The sequence below is a fragment of the Stegastes partitus genome, unplaced genomic scaffold (genome assembly GCF_000690725.1).
Source record: "Stegastes partitus isolate 25-593 unplaced genomic scaffold, Stegastes_partitus-1.0.2 Scaffold894, whole genome shotgun sequence".
NCBI lineage: Eukaryota > Metazoa > Chordata > Actinopteri > Pomacentridae > Stegastes > Stegastes partitus.
This window is the reverse complement of record NW_007578625.1, coordinates 98,623-116,144: the sequence shown is the minus strand read 5'-3', so window position 1 is coordinate 116,144 and position 17,522 is coordinate 98,623. Positions and strand designations below refer to the sequence as shown.

General features: G+C 40.5%; 1 protein-coding gene across 1 annotated transcript in view; it reads right to left on the bottom strand.

Annotated features, from left to right (window-relative positions):
- Positions 1-7,659: 7,659 nt before the first annotated feature.
- Positions 7,660-17,522, bottom strand: part of LOC103365960 (poly(rC)-binding protein 3-like) — a 15,367-nt gene continuing 5,504 nt past the window's right edge. Inside the window, exons 6-11 of the mRNA XM_008293544.1 lie at positions 16,301-16,444; positions 14,687-14,728; positions 12,218-12,296; positions 10,404-10,462; positions 8,714-8,883; positions 7,660-7,714 (exon numbers count right to left, since the gene is read on the bottom strand). Of these exons, the coding sequence (XP_008291766.1) occupies positions 7,660-7,714; positions 8,714-8,883; positions 10,404-10,462; positions 12,218-12,296; positions 14,687-14,728; positions 16,301-16,444 (549 nt within the window). The remainder of the gene's footprint in view (positions 7,715-8,713; positions 8,884-10,403; positions 10,463-12,217; positions 12,297-14,686; positions 14,729-16,300; positions 16,445-17,522) is intronic.

Here is a 17,522-nt window from a genome sequence, read left to right as displayed (position 1 = left end):
AACATCCACTCTGGCAAAGCAATCTGAGGGTTCAAAGGCGAGCCAGCTCATATCAAGATGTGGAAATGACTCGAGTCTTCCTCTGCAGAGGGGAGAAACCTTTGGCTCTTATCTTCTATCTGTCTGTTGCTATCTGCTGCAAATGTCCTCTGCGCATTATGTCGCTGGAGAGGCTGTAGAGGAGGAGCTGCTGATCGCATGAAAGTATATTAGCTCGCATAGAAAACACGAAAATGCATTAATGCCACAAAAAAATGTTGCTGCCAGAAAAACAATGGAATACGGTAACAATCAGCAGCAAGTATCTGTAAAATAATGATATTATTCGCTGATTTAAACAGTAAAACTGCGTATTTTATGGTCACACAATGCAAAAGAACAAATTACTGTTTGTGAAAGTATAGATTTTTAATCCTCCTTCATACATTTTGTTCAAATAACAGCAAATATCTATAAAATAATCATTATTTAGCTGCTTAAACATCGTAAAACTAGTGCAATTTTGATGGTTAAATGTTCTAAATGAAAAAATGAACTTTTTTAAGGATACAGATGTTTGATGTGGACTTTATTTACAGTTTTTGCCGCATTTTTTTGTGGTTAATATGTAAAATAATGCAGTTTTTTCCCCCTGTGATTTAACAATCAGTCCTTAATATACACACACTTCTTCCAAATAACAGCAGCGATCTGTCATTTTCACATTTTTTTTGTGATTTAACAAACAAAATTAAAAATCTATTCGTCGTTTCAAATGTAGTACAAAAATGGAGAGACCACATACTTTTATTTTGAAATTCAAAAAGGTCATGTGACTTCTGTTTTGGGTTACTAATTAAATAAACAAAAAAGGAATTACCAGAAACCAAAAACGGATTGACTGAAGTTAGATTTCATTATTTCCATTTTTGAATTGCAAATGAACTTTGAAATATCTGATGACACCCAGACTCTTATGTGGACTCACCTTCGGGGAAGAAAATAGGTTTATGTCATAAATAATAGGCATTTATTTGGAAACATGAATGTAAATTCAGTGTAGTTGTGTGGGAACATAATCAAGACTGCAAGGTGGTTCAGTGGTTAGCACCGGTGCCTCGCAGCAAGAAGGTCGCCGGTTCACGTCCCGGTGAGGACACCCGGGATCTTTCTGCGTGTTCTCCATGTTCTCCCCGTGCAGCATGGGTTCTCTACGGGTTCTCCAGCTTCCTCCCACAAGGTCCAAAAACATGTTGTGGTGATTCTAAATTGTCCGTAGGTGTGAATGTGAGTGTGCTTGGTTGTCTGTCTCTAAGTGTAGCCCTGTGATAGACTGGTGACCTGTCCAGGTGAACCTGAGTCAGCTGGGATAGACTCCAGCCCCCCATGACTCTAGTGAGGATCAAGCGGTGTATAGATAATGGATGGATGGATGGATGAACCTCCAGAACAAACCTGAATGACACGACCTGGATGTAGGAACAATAGAAACTGTTGGAGATGAGTGAGGTGCAGCTTTCCCAATAAATAAACCAGTAAATGAGCCCGTTTGTCCGTCAGTGTAAACTCGAGCCATCAGACTCTCCTCTGGACTCCACAAACCCTTTATTTCACGCTGCTGCTCCACTCGGTTTTAAACGCAGAGCACGCTGAGCATCGTGGCTATTTTTCATCTATTCATTGACCAGCCTGTTCTGTCACTGGTTTGTTCGCTGCAGGAGCTCAAGATATGAAATAAAACAAAGGCTGCAAAGGAAATACATGATCTGCATTTCAACATCTCAAAGAGAAAGGCTGCAGCTGATTTGGAGTCACAGAAAGCACCGATGTGGAAATGATTCACTTCCCAGGGAGAAATAATTTTATAAATCCGCACTGGTTTGTAGGTATCAGCAAGTACGGAGGTGTGTGTGGAAAAGTGAAGCTGTGTGAATGCACAAAGTCGCATAAACAGAGGAATTAGAAAATCAAGCAGTTTTACCAGAAAGAAAAATGGAAAAAAGGCTTTTATTAGTATCAACGTTGATTCTACATTTTAACTCCAATCAGTGATCTTTAGTAATGATTTCATATTACCTGATTGGAGAATGAGCTCCAACAGCTGTTTAATATGATGTTTGACAGTGAACCAGCCTTTAATAGTCACATAACAGTCGTACACAGAGGCATTTGTTTGTGTTTTCTTTTGCTGATGACTTGAAACGTCCGTTTTAGCGCAGCACCTTCAGTCGTTTTAGCCACAGTGTTGTGTTTTGTGGGAGGATTTTTTTCTAACGTAGTAAAGTAATGTCATGCACGATGATGAAGTATTGCACAAAAAGTTAATAGCAGGTCTCAAACAAGTAGCTTTGGTGCCTAAACTTTACCAATTACAGGCTGAGCATGCGAGTAAACAGTGACCGAAGCACAAATCAGACAACGCTTTAATGAAAAACAAAATTCTAATCTGAGACTTAACTCAAACTCAAGTCTCCTGAATTAAAGTCCGTTGACTTCCACCAAATTACTTCCTCTTTGTCAGCACTAAATCATGACTCCACCCTCAATAAATCTAATGATATCTACTGAACCTCCTCAAAGGCTGAAGAAGCTCCTATAGGTCCATAAATATAGGAATAATAATGGCATTTTAATGGGCTGAAAAGGATGTAAAAAATTAGTAAAATTTGCTAAATGTGGATGTAAATCAGGTTAATGTTGTAAAAACATGTAATAAATTCATAGGCAGTGTCACACCTGCCATTCAATGTGACTTTTTGGGTTTATTTCTGTTGCATAGTACTTATTTTTTCCTTAAAACAGGCTGAAACTTCAACAATACCACTTTATTTTTGCTTTATTTTTGCCCAAATCTCTGTAATAACGTCGGTGCCAGTCATTAAACAATGCCGATCGCTGTCATATGTTCTTATTTGTACTGAAATGAGAGTTCACAGTCGAGCAGCCAAGCATGAATTCAGCTTAATGCACCTTACTGCTCATTTATTATCAGGCGTTTCATCTGGGGATGTTTTAATCAACCCCTGGATGGTATGATAACGTTTCACCTCAGGGGATGCCCGTGAAATGATTATTTTATCTGTCCGTGCCGTAAGAAAGTGGGACCTGTGGTTCTAATCTATTTTTTCTCTCTAATTAGAATGAATTAAAATTAAATTAGAGTTAATGGTAATAATTCTAAGAAATGACGGTTATTCGTCATTTTGCTGCAGACCTCAGTGTCGCCTGAACCTTTGACGACCAATCAATAATTAGCTGTTAATTGCCTTTTTGTATAATCTGATTTTGGCAGTAATCTTTCAACAAAAAAAAAAAAAACAAGCACAGATGAGATTCAAACGTCATTTTCTAATTACCATAATTACGTTGCTGTTCAATAATTAGCTGCATTCAATAACCATAAAAACCCTCCCGGGAGACTTTTTGCTTCTTTTAGGCGTCTGTCAGCTCATATTTCATCAGGTCTTAATGGACAATTTCAAAAAAATAAAAAAAACCAGACAAAAACAAGTCACAGAAAGAAAAAATGAAACTTTATTTGTTTTTATACTTACCAACACTTTGAAATTAAAACCTATGTAATTACTCACAACTAATATAGATCTGCACGTTGCAAATAAATCAATCCAAACAAAGTTCTATCACTTTTTTTTCCCCCCAAACTGCAATACACACAAACAAAAGCTGAAAAACAAAAAAAATCATGTTCTTTTTTTCCTGCTGTTGCTGCCACGTGGAAAGTGGGCAAATTTTTTAAAAAAGCCTTTTTTTTTTCTCCTATTTTTTTTTTTTTTTTTTAACACTGCTCTCCTACGCTAACGAGGAAATAACTGAATAAATAATTGCACATTGCACCCTATTATTGCATTAGTTGCAGTTTGTTTCAGTATACTCAGGCATATACACAAATGTAAATACAGTTTTTCGAAACACTGAGTAACACATGAATATTGATGTTATTGAAATCACACTGCCATCACTTACAAACTCAATATTCCTGCTTGGCAATCAAATTCATATTACACAACAAGATTTAATTTGTCAAATGCACGCTCCAGCTGCGCTAGAAACCATTAGCAAGTAAGCGAAAACATTTCAATGGTACACATGCACTGATAACCGTCATAGAAAAGCCTCAATACCCTCGAGGGTGTCCTTCGCCGTTACAGTTTGTGGGTAATTCAGAAAGAATGCCCTCTTCGGTATCTTAGCTAATTTGTTCTACGAAAAAAAAAAAAAAAAGACTTCAGCTCGTTCATTTGACAAACATTCCCATCGAAGTACAAGCTATGACAACTGAAAATGAAAAGAAACACAAATCCATAATTTCAATGCTAGCACTACTACTTGAGTTCACATCAAAATGTAAGAATTATTGCAGAATACTCTTTGACTATGCATCGCTCGGTATATTGATACAGCATTTGGTCCATTTACATAATCACATTTACGTCATGAAAGCGCGTAACAGACATTTTTGGAAAACATGCTCATTTGTTTTCTCTCAAAGATGTCGCTAAATAGAAAGCTGCAACCGATAGCTTAGCGTCAAGATGAGAAAGGAAGGGAAAGAGTACGCTAAACCAATTGCTAAAACCTCTGAAGTTTAAGAATAAGCATGTTGTGTCCAAAAACAGAAACATGTAAATTAAAAATTTGCATTTATTTTTTCACTTTAAGCCCCCAGAGAGTTTAACTTGCTGAGAGATGTCAGATAAATATCGAGGAGATGGTTAGTGTAGCTTAGCTTAGCTTAGCTTAGCTCCGACTGAAAATTGGAAAGTTGTTAATTGCACAAACTAGACATAACTCATAAAATAGAAATCTTAGGTGCTGGTTAGCTTAACAAAGCCAAGCTAGCTGTTTCCCCCCAGTTTGTGGAGATGCTAAGCTAAGCTAGCTGGGTGCTAATGGTAGCATCATATTTAGACCTGAAAGTAACATCAGGCTTTTCACTCCAGGGCTCGAGGTGCAACGATTAATTGATTAATTGCAAAATATTAAATTTGTAATATACAAATCGATTTAAGCAATTTTTTTAGTGAAACAGAGTCAAAAATGTCTGATAGTTGCTTCTTAGTTGTGCATTTTTTCCTCTTCTATGACAGTAAACTGAATGTCTTTAGGTTGTGGACAAAACAAAACAAGTATTTGACCTTTTTCTAAGATTATATAGAACAAATTTCTACACTGTAGAAATCCCCACTGTGGGATTTATAAAAGCTTATCATAAACTAAACTAAGCTAAGCGATAAATCGAGTAAATAATCAGCAGATTAATACAAATAATTAGTTGCAGTCATACGAAGAAAGCAAATAGGCATGTTTCCCAAAACGTCAAACTTTTCCATTAAAGGGGACCTATTTTGCTTTTCCTTATTTCTCGTCACATATATGATGATACGCTGTCAGATGTTTATATTAAACGTGGAAAAAGTTTCAAATAATGAGGCAAAAATACGCAAAAATAAAATCTCAGGCTTGAGGGGGCTCTAATGCTTTTTAACATTTTTTTCCTACTTTAACTCCACTTGTCTAAGATTTCATTTTATGATAGTCTGCGACAGCGAGCCAATAAAGTGCTGCTCACAAGCACTGGGTGAAGGCTTCCAAGAGCTGTCCAATCAGAACACAGTGGGCTTTTAGGGAGGGGGGGGCCTTAAAGAGACAGTAGCTAAAATTGCGTGTTTGGGGGGTTCCATAAATGGATCAGTACAGGATAAATAAGGATCTTCTGGAGTTGTATAACATAAAAAACTCCTCTAGTGGAGTTCCAGAATAAGAATAGAGTGCTGGAAATGAGCAGAATAGGTTCCCTTTGAGCTCAGCGTAGGCGACTGGCATTAAAACAAAAGAAAGTATGAAGAAATTGAGTCACTGTAAATGCAGAACGTCTCTGTGTTGGATCGTAGATAACGTGATTCGACAATAACATTCAACAGCTGTTTGTACGTGTCAACACTGAAGTGAGCTCAGCTGAAGCTCGGAAACGAGATGACCCAAGCTGTCCAATATACGTGGAGCATCCTCGCCAGCAGAAGATGCGATCGGTGGTTGAATTACTGAATCACACCAAATATCATCCACACCTCCCTCTCATATTAAATACAATACAACGAAACCAACTTAGCTTAAGTTAACCTAGCTCGATCGACAAACAGAAAGTCATGTGTGCACCACCACACCATAAATAAATACACGCTGGCTCTACTGGAAACCAGCGAAGCAGGAATTGTCATCCAACCTGTCCTTTTTTTTTTTTAAATAAAAAGTTGCTGACAATAAAAAGACATTCAAACCTAAAGCGTCAAATCAACCGCGTGACAACGAAAAGAACATGACAAGATGAACAATCGTGAAAAAGAGACTGAGTGGTCACGTCCGCCCAGGCCCCGTGGGTTCCCCCCAATGAACCCCTGAACATTCCTTGGCCCCAAAAATACCATTCGGCTTCGTCCAAACGCTGTTAAGATTCACCTTCTTTCCCTTGTTTTGTTTTTAAAGCCCCTCTCTCTCCGAAGCTTCTACCAGCAGCGCAGCGAATATTTCCCGAGACAAGGGAAGGAAGCCGAAAGGTTTGGACGCAACGCTTGGCTTTTAAGTCCAACTAATCCTCCCCAACAGAGGCAGTCCAGAGTAAAGTGTTGAATAGTCTATTGCATGAGCGCCGCGTAGTCGACTAATGTGCTAAGTCACAATAGTCCTTGTACAAAACAAATACAGTATAATAATAAGTTAGTAAACAATCATTTAAATTTCCAGTCAGTGTTTTAGCCACTGATGTTTCACTAATTCCCATTCATGCATCTATATACTAATAATCGGTGCTGATAGAAGGAGGCTATGTCGGAAAGTTTTTCGTCCGGGCAGGGAGTAGGACTCGACGTGAATGGCCAAAAATGCTGAGAAAAGTTTGCGGAAAAGAACAGGAGCACAAAGATATAATAATAACGCTTGAAGGAGCACGTGCACTGAAATACACAACGACACGACACTGAACACATGCAATATAAGCAATAATGTAAATACAGGAAATTAACATGAGAAGGGAGGCTCTAGGAGTGATACCATTGGCTTAAAAGGGTCATGTGATGCAGCATGGGTAGAGATTAGACAAAGATGCAAATTAGGACAAAAGCAGAACAGTCCAATTTTTTTTTTTTTTTTTCCGTTTCAAAATATTATTATCAAAATTTGATAATTTGGCTACATCCCACCACACACTCTGCCGATAGCATCACTGAGCAGCTGTTATATGCAAATAACTAAGTTCTACAAAAGTGTTCGATCTCGTACTAGTACGTTTTTATACTTTAAAATGATGTTCTATGACGCAGCACTGACAGAGAGAAAGAGAAAGCAATAGATAGAGAGAAAAAGAAGAAAGAAAGATTAACACAAGTTGTTCCTAATAAACATTCAACATGCTTTAACAGTTCGCTAAAAAATCTAATCAACAGAGAAATTCTTTTTGTAATGTTTTTTTTTTTTTTCTTTTTTAATTTAACGTGGCTCTCTGAAATGAAAGCGAGCGCCCGACCCTCCCTGATGGAACCAGGGTGGGAAGGCGTTCAGGGTTTTTTTTCGGAGAGCCAGAGCCAGAGTCCGAAGGGCTTCATCAGGGTTGTCTGCGGTGGTCAGTCGTTGGAAAGGGCCAAACGGAGGAGCCAGTCAGGGATTTCAGGATGTGGTCATGGAAGATGGGTCGTTCCACATGGCCGCCACGTCTCTGAACCTGAAGGAGGACGACGGTAAAAGATGCGATAAGCAGTTTAAACCTGCATTTTAACAAAAAAAACTTTTACAAACAACCCCCAACCTGCCGGTGGGTTGGAAAGACATGTTATCCTGAAAAAAACGAGCCAAAAGTGCTGCTCACACGCACTTGGTGGAGGCTTCCGGAAGCTGGCCAATCAGAATAAAGTGGGCTGTAGGGGAGGGGGTTCTTAAAGAGACAGTAGCTAAAACTGCATGCCAAGAGGGTTCCATTAATGGATCAGTATAGGATAAATCCATCTGAGCTGTAAAACATACAAAACTCATCCAGTGGAGTCCCAGAATATAAATACAACGCTAGAATAGATTCTCTTTAAGCTCAGCGTAGGCGACTGGCAAGAAAACAGAAGTTGTTGTGTGTATGAAGTAATTTAGTCACTGTAGTTGCAGAATGTTACAGCGGTTTTTAAGCCACTCATTAATGATGTGCACAAACAACTTCTGTGAAGTGTTAAACTACAAATATTCAATTGTGAAATCACAGAAAAAAGTACTATTTTCAGCTTAAGCTTTAAAAAATAGGGCAAAATTGCAAATAATCATTGAGAAGAACTGATGAAAGACAGCTACATACGTATTTGTGGCACATACAGTAACTGGCTTTCATAGTTTTTTCATTATTTTTCCTGCACTTTGCATATATATTCTCATTATATGAATACTGGAAAACTGTTTTATTTTGCAGACATATTGCAGGGATTTTAAAACAACGATGGTGGAAAGCAGCAAACAGCACAGAATCCCAAAAATGAACTCATACGGGAGGTTTCCAGCTCATTAAGAGCAGAAACAAGAACTTGACAAACTGAAAGCAGCTAATTGGACTCTCTGTCAGAGCTGTGGAATAAAACATGAACGTTTTCATGTTTCCTTCCTTCCTCGATGTGAGAGCGAATGACAAACACATGGTGGAGCCTGAAAACCGTTCAGCATTAATGTAGCGTTAGCGCTCCCTGACCTTGCATTGATGAGGTACTGGGCCAGGCTGATGTTGGCGGGGGTCCCTGTGATGGTGATCTGGCGCTCCGATGACCCTTCCATGGCGTTAGCAATTTTGATCTGCGCCCCAGACATCTGACGGATCTCGTTGATTTTGGTTCCCTGGCGTCCGATTATGCAGCCTATTAGCTGGGAAGAAAATGGGGGCGGGACTTAGACATTTGATGGATTCCCAGTGATGCATGTGAGTGCTGGACAGTGTTTAACTTTGATACTCCTTCAACAAGTCTTTTCCATTAAGGACATTCCCGTTACAGAGCTAAGTGCCTCTGGCTGCGGCACATCTCTGCAGTGGAGAAGGAGGCTGCAGTAGTTCATGTCACATCGTGTTACTGAAAACTTCAACAGCGAGCCAAGTTAACCAACTGAACCCCAAGCTCGGCGTTTTATTTGTCACATTTTTTTTGGGCTCATTTTTTAACCATAACATAAAGTCCTGCACGTCTATGGAAACAGAACAAGCTGGGCTAGATGTAGAGGGAACTCAGAGATGTGTCCTGTGCAGTTTGACACAGTTAGAATGACTGAAATCGTTTTTAAATGGGATTTTCTTTGGTTACTTATTGAAGGAAATTTGAAAAAGCCTGGAACCAACATGTACAAAGTATGTCCAAGTGTCCACAGCTGTTACCAAAAGCAAAAACAGTTTTAACGTACTTCCCTACTCATGTCCTGTAAACACATTCTGCAGTTCAGCTGAATCGTCCCATAACTGAACATTGAGTCACTAATGTCATCTCGATTGCAATTAGGAGCACGAAACTTTGTAGAATCAAAAGATTTCGATGAAATTTCATGATTTTAAGCTTATTTCTGGCTCATTTTTACAGATAACCACTGACGCTCACCCATGATGATTTCAAGGACTGTCAGGAATCATAAAATGCACATATTTTCTCTGTTTTTAGTTTCTACCTGTGATGAATGTTGTCATTTTGGCAGTTTGATAAAACCCCAACAGGTTTTTGGGTGCAGCAATACAAATTACAGTTAGCATGCCATAAATCATCCAAAATACATGTTTAAAAAAAAAGATTTTTATACAAAATCACAATTTCAAGCTAAGATTTGTTAAGTTTCAAGGACCGTATGTATGGCTTCTAGTTGATAAATCATTCTGAACATTTTTAAAACAGATAATTACTTTCAAAGCTGCGAGTTTTGAGGTTTAGACGGTTAAAAGTTAATAATATATTGCTTTATTTTTGTTTCAGTTAGCAGTTGTGTAGCAGATACACAGATTTAATTCATGATTTAGACGCTCAGTTAAGAATTCATTAGTATAATAGATCTGAAGACAGCCTTTAACACTCATGTAGGAGCTGGTTAATGCGATAACTATGTCACACTAACCGTTATGGATTTTTGGAAAGCTCTGATGCATTGTCTTAATGGAGACTCTGTGGAGGGGAGCTGCAGCTTTACATTATTGGCAGCAGCAGCAGCAGCAAGTGGCCACAAACTGCTGAATAAGTGCGACTGGTAATAACAGAAGACTCACAGCGTTTCTGTCCACCGTGTTGTTGCTGAAGCCTGATATTATACATAAACTGTCAGCTTCGAGTGAAAAATGTCTCGCTTTGAATCACTCTTGGTTGCAAGTTTGGGGAGAGGAGAAATGAAAATGCACTGATGACAAATGTACTCACATCATTGGGAATGGTGAGTTCATGAGTACTGGCCTGGTTACTGGCATCCAGACCTGCTGCTGAACACAGGAAGCAGACAGAGGAGGGAAGGAAGAGACACAAGATTGATGGACTGTAGTCCTGGAGTGTTTTGGTTCTCTATCTATTGACCAGTAGCCAGTCTGTGATACTGGAAAGTGTGACTCAGCCCTCAGCAGAGCCTGAATACATGATGGAGAACAGCTTTCAGTGGAGTCATCCCATGAAAAATCAATCTGTTCCTCCCCCTGGACCTCCTCACAATCAGCAGGTTTTTTTAATCTATAATAACTTCAGTGTATTTAATGAAAACATGCAAAGTTTTACCTTCATAATATGAATATGTGTAGCGATACAGACTTTGAAGTACATAGAGGTGCGTCCAAATTTTGCGTTTTTAATTAGTTTTTCTATTATTTCTGAGCCTCATATCTTCATAAATACAGAAGATAGATGCATGAAAATTTCAGGTCTTAAAAACACATTTGAGTTCTGTTAAAAACCTTTGACACAGATGAAAAAAATGCTGGAATATGAAGGTAAAATTAATCTTTCATTGTCCAGAACTTGTTCTGACCAACCACCATCACACACACGCTGATATGAGCCTTGAGAGTTTTAAAGTTTTCTCTGGTGAATTATCAGAAAACACATCCGGGTACCAGTGATTTCTGTGTCATAGACATTAAACTGCTGCCGTTTTGCTGTTTAAACCACAATATATCCCATAACACTGATTCCAAGTTATTTGGTTCATTTGTTACTCATTCCTGTTTAGAAAAATCATGGATGGGTTTATCAGTTTGGTCAAGTTTCAAGGTTTTTTTGGACAAATAATAAAGCATTCTGGTAAACTTTTTTGAGTTATTGTGGACACTTTTATTCTCATTTTGGAAAAGCTTTGATGCATTTTGGAGTTTTAGAATAAAATAATTCATTTTGGGCAGATTTTTGGACCTTTGGAAAGGTTTCGAGGCAATTTGGAAAAGTTTGAGGGTATCCTGGACAATTTTTAAGTAATTTTTATGAAATATTTTCAAGAATTTTTGAGTAGTTTGGTCAAACTGAAGCATCGAGGGTGCCAAAGCTTGTTTCTATGACTCTGTGTCATAGACATTAAACTGCTGCAGGTATAAAATATCTCATGATACTGATGCTTGTAGTTGGTCACTAAAAGAATGAACAAAATCTAGAATTAGTCTTCAGATTGTAACACGTGGATGTAAAATTCAGTTTTTATCAGAACTCAAAAGCGTTTTTCAGGCCTTTCGTGTATTTTTCTGCATATTTTTAAGGTTATGAGGCTCAGAAATGCTGGAAAAATAAATTAAAACGTGCGACATTTCCACCTACTTCAAGGGCCTGTAACTAACATGAAGGTAAAAATGTCTTCACTAAATATACTGAAGTTATTGCACACTAAAAAAAATCTGCTGATTGTGAGGAGGTCAGATTTTATTGATTTCATATGGAATGTGAATTCTCCAAATGAAAAAAAAATTATAAAAAATCTGAAGAAGTCCCATTGTTAAAAATAAATAAATAAAAAAAGGTACTTTGGGAAAAGCAAAATAGAAGAAAAGAAACCTCAACATCAACAAGAGCAGACCACCAGCAGGCCATGTCAATGGCAGAGCACCACAGAGACCAGTAGGAGGAGAACGACGAGAAGAAGAAGAAGAGAAGAAGGACAGAGACAGGAGAAGAAGAAGAAGAGAGAATGTGTTTGTCTCTACAGGATAAAAACGAGAGAAGGATCTTTGGTGAAGAGGGTCATCGTGTAGGTGGGTACGTACCGGGGAAGGCAGGGGTGGTCTGTCCGAGGGGGGTAAAGGGGGTTTGCTGCATAGCCAACTGGTGGAGCTTGCTCAACTGCTGAGGGGGGGAGGAGGAGGACAGCAGAGCTATGAGGTCATCGTTAAAAACACACTCAGGCGCGCGCACACACACACAGCCCAAACACACACTCAGACACACACACACTCAGACACGCACAAACACACACTGAGGTCTGTCCGAAACGCTAAAGAGGATCTGAGGAAAGTAACAACACAGACAGGTGAAGGACCGAGAGAGTAAAGACAGCAGAGAGAAGAAGCTCATGAAGGACTTGGCCTGAGATCGCAGCAGCTTCATGCATGTGTAAGCCCCGCCTCATATGCATAAGCCCCGCCCACATGCACCAAGAAGCGCGTATGCATGTATAAGCTCCGCCCACATGTATCGGTGAGATGGACTGCTGCAGTTCTAAGACTCAGCGCCTGAGTTTAGACCAAAACGCTGAAGCTTTAGAACCAAATGATGCAGTTCCACGATAAAATGCTTGCATTTATAGATTAGAAACGTAATCTTGCAGCTCTGAAGCAGAACCCGACAACTCTAGAACGGCATGATGCAGTTCTAGGGTAGAATGTTGTGGTTCTAAAACACAACGCTGCAGCTTTAGACTGGAACGCTGCAGTTCTCTACTAGAACACTACCGTTGTTGGTTGTTGTTAAGGAATGTAAAACTACAGTTCTAGGGTGAGAAGTTCCATTTTTAGAACGGAACCCTGCAGCTCTTGGATGGAACGATGCAGTTCTAGAACTTAACGCTGCAATTCCGCAACAAACTACTGCAGTTCTGGGATGAAACGTTTCAGGCCAAGAATGGAACGATGCAGTTCTAGTGTGGAACGCAGTTTTAGAACGGAACACTGCAAGTCTTGGAGAGTTCTATAATGGAACGCTTTAGTTCTGGACCAGAACGCTGCAGCTCTAGAATGGCGTGTTGCAGTTCTAGGGTAGAATGTTGTGGTTCTAAAACACAACGTTGCAGCTTTAAACTAGAACGCTGCAGTTCGCTAGCAGAACTCTACCGTTCTAGGATGAGAGGTTGTGGCTGAGGAATGGAAAACTACAGTTCTAGGTTGAGAAGTTCCATTGTTAGAACGGAACCCTGCAGCTCTTGGATGGAACGATGCAGTTCTAGACCATAGACTGTATAAAAGATGGACGTAGCTACCGTGACGTCACCCGTTGGTTTCTGCACTGAGAAAATGAAGCCAGGGTTTTGCTACTTCCTGGTTGACATCTTGGATTTTTGGAGCCAGTGACGCAAAAATCGTCAGAGGGGGGCGGAGCCATAGGAGCAGCGATTGGTTAGACGGATTGAGAGGCAGGCCCTCTCTGCCCGCCCACATTTACCGCCTTCTGCTCGCTTCGTCTGCATCGTCGCTGCCGACTGTCAATCAAGCCAGCCACGCCCCTTGACCCGCAAAATGTTGACGATTTTTTAAAAATTCAGTATTGATTTATTTTCAGATTGGCCACCTGATCTCTGGACTTGACCATGAAAACTAATAAGAAAAAAATCCTGAGCTGGAGGAATGCAGTATTTCGTGATCTGTGATCACTTCTTTTCCAATTCAAGTCTATGGGAGCCAGGGCTTTTTGGAGCCAGCAGCTTGCGGACGTAGGTTTTTGACCCTTCCGGGTTGGCTTCATTTGTCAGGGCCGGTTGCTACGTCCATCTTTTATACAGTCTATGTTCTACACCAGAATGATGCAGTTCTAGTGCGAAACGCTGCAAGTCTTGGACAGAGTGATGTACTTCTATAATGGAACGCTTCAGTTCTGGAACCGGGACGCTGCAGCTCTAGGATGGAATGATGCAGTATCAAAACGAAAAGCTGAAGTCATCGAGTGTAACACTGCAGCTTGAGAACCCAACATTGCAACTCTAAAACACAACGCTGCAGCTCTAAATCCAAATGCTGCAGTTCTTGGATGGAGAACAACTCCTCCAGGATGGAACGTTGCAGGTCCAGTATGGAACTCTGCAGCTGTAGAACGGAATGAGGCGGTTCTGTAATAGGACGCCACTGTTCTACAGGGAATGCTGTAGTTCAAGAACAGAATGCAGCAGTTCTGGAACCACGTCCCTAGAGCCAACAACAACGGGCCAGATATGCTGATGCCGCCCTGCTGCATTGTGGGAAAATACTCGGCTACACAGTGGCTGTTTGAGGAAATCCCTCCAACAATGAGACAGTATTTGCCGCCGAATCTTCTTCAGGCCAAGCCCCATGAGGCTTAACAGAGGAGGGGAGAATCAGAACAGTTAGAAGATATAGGAATTACATATCAGAAACAAAGCTGTATTAATATTAACAATTAATATTAATAAGGGCGGAAAGAAAGAAAGTGAGAAGAGGCTGCGAGTCAGAGCGAGAAAGAGAGGATGGTGGAGAGCAGCGTTGACTGCTGCCGGGGTGAGAACTCACATCTGGATGCGGGATGGCGTACTGTCCTTGAATGGTATAAGCCTGCGAACACGAGGAGAAGAGCTCGTCGTTATTGTGTCACACGAGCAAAACCGAAGCACAGAAACAGTTGCGTGGTTGCTTTAAATGTAACAGTAGCTGCGTTCAGTCAAGCCGAAACTGGCAAAGTTCAAGAAAAACGATTTCTACATCTCTAGCATTGTATACACTCATATTTTTTCATCTTTTGAGCTCTATTTGTAGCCATGTTACATAGAAGTCATGCACTATAGATTCCCTGTCATGTTCTCAGTCTATTCATCAATCAGATCCAGTTGAACTAAATCAATAAGGGACAAGTCAGACAGTGGGGAGGTGACTGGGAGGGTTCAGAGGAAGCCAGAGGAGTCTCGTCCTATTGGATGTGTGGTTTATAGGGGCCACGGGGGTCAGAACTGAGCTAAATTTCATTTGATCTCAGCCAAGACAGTAACAAAAGCTCAACTGTAAGAAGAAGTGAAGCACATCAAAGCTCAACCACCAGATTCGGTTATTTTAGAATCTTTTCCAGTATGGTTCCTTATTAAAATGTAAAAAGGTGCATCTGTTTCTGTGTGTTTTAGTCCAACCCAGTAGTTTTCCTGTTGACTGATTCATATAGTCTGGATTAATAACAATAAATAAATCAGAAACATCATCTGCAACTACTTTAATAATTAATTAGTGGACGATTAAATTATCTTTAATAATGCCAAACATACACCCGCTCTCGTTAATCATTATCAGGTACAGTGAACTTAATATTTTGAAAGTTTAGACACATTTCTGTTTTTTTAAGGGGAACTATAAGGGGGAATATTTTTTGCCTTAAATACGCCTGATTGATTTTGCCAGTTAACATCAAAGCAGTTTCTTTGATCCTGTCACATTTTCACTCACGATTGGCTCATTTTTCACTTCAATATATGACTAGGCGGCGAGAGAAGGTCTCTTGTGTAGTCGGATGACAAAAAAAAATAAAGAAAAGTTAAATTTCTTTATGTAGTTATGGTACAAAAAATTGAGCCTCATTGACGTGTCGTTCCTCTCCTGTCCACTAGTTGGCCTCGTCAGGTTTTCCTGAGGCCACAGGAGGGAATCCACTCAACACACCTGCTCAGAGTTACCTGTTCTTTAGGTGAAGGTGTTTAACAGGAAACCCAAACGAGTGTTTCTTTCTTGGTAAGTTTGAATCATTGAAATCTGTCGTTTATGTCGATTTAATGTCGTTACTGTGAAGTCGTGTAGGTCTGAGAGCAGGTTTGTCTGTAAGTTTGACATTTCGTGAATTAAAGTCAGTTATTTTTTTTTCCTTGCTGTCTGTTCAGGTTTCACACGGAGCATCATGAATGAGGAGCGCTGCCTCGCTTCTCATCAATTAAAAGGTAAGTTGGCCAGTTTCCCAACCAAACCCGGAGAGTTAACTGGAGTCGACACCAGACTTCATTTCTGCCTTAATGCCATTTATCTCAGTTCTGGTTCGGGTGGCTGGAGGTGACAGTAAACAGCAGTGATGGTTTCATGCTCGTCGAGGGGGGGGTGAGGAGGGTGAGGAGGGGGGGAGGACGAGTGAGTAAAACCTGGTGCGACACTAACAGGCAGTGGCTGGTGCTGCAGTAAGAGGCTGAGGTTGGCTGTGGACGCCCCCAGTGGGTCTGCTCTTACCTGGCCACCTGAAAAAATGACAGGGGTGGAGGCAGGCTTGGGGCGGTAGGGGATGGTGGCACCTTTCGGTGGGGACTGAGGAGAGCAAAGGGGGGGGAGGGGGGAGAGTGGAGGGCAGAAGAAGAAGGGGGGTGAGATGTGGAGAGAGTGTTAGAGCGGGAAAACAGAAAGAAAAGAGTCGACAGAGAAAGAAAGAAGTCGCATCGAGTGAGGCCAGAAGGGACGGTGCCTGAGGGAAGACAACCTGTGACACAAAGTGCTCTTCACTGTGCGTTCATGCCGACAGGAAACGTCCAAATCGTGGTTCAGTGCACAACTAAACTTTACCTGAAACATCACTTTCAACTGGATAATGATGACGCTACCTACAGTGTGTTTGCAAGGTGTTTGACTCTAGAGACTTACAGTCATGTCACAAATGTCCAGGCCGGTGCCATCGTGAAGGCCCGATGGAGAACTGGCTGCGCAGACAGTTAGAATTAATGATGCAAGAAAATAGAAAGACACCCAAATAGTGCAGCGCTTTGATCCGAAGTAGAGTTCTGACTTTGACATGTTACAGTTTCTGCAGCATCGGAGCAGCAAAGAGGGTCAAAAACAGCAAATGAATCACGTCAAGGGTGAAAATCTGACTTCCTGCTTCAGGAACTTTGCACTGAAAGCATTTCAGCTTTGACATTTAAATGCAGTTTATAGTTTCTGCAGCATCAGAGCAGCAAAAACGGTCAAAAACAGCAGATCAGTCACTTCAAGGGTTGATGAATTGGTGTGAAAATGTGCAGACGTGTCGAGCAGGAAGGCCTCAGTGTTTCCACAACTATGAAACCAGTTATAAAAACGTTTCACTGATATTTATGTTCCTTAGATCCCAAGTTTTGAGAGAAAATAAAGAAACATTAAAGCAGACCAACAAGTCAACGTCTTTAGTGCTTCATCAGCGTCTGTTTGAGGGTAAACTGGGTCTGTAGAACATTTGCACTCATTGGAATCGGAAGGAAAAAACATATCCTATGTGTTGATGTGTTTTCTGGAACGTAACCTGCCCCAGAACAGCTCAAGAGTCAAAGCTCAAGTTACTTCAATAAGCTCAAGTTACCTCAATAAGCTCAAGTTACTTCAATAAGCTCAAGTTACTTCAATAAGCTCAAGTTAC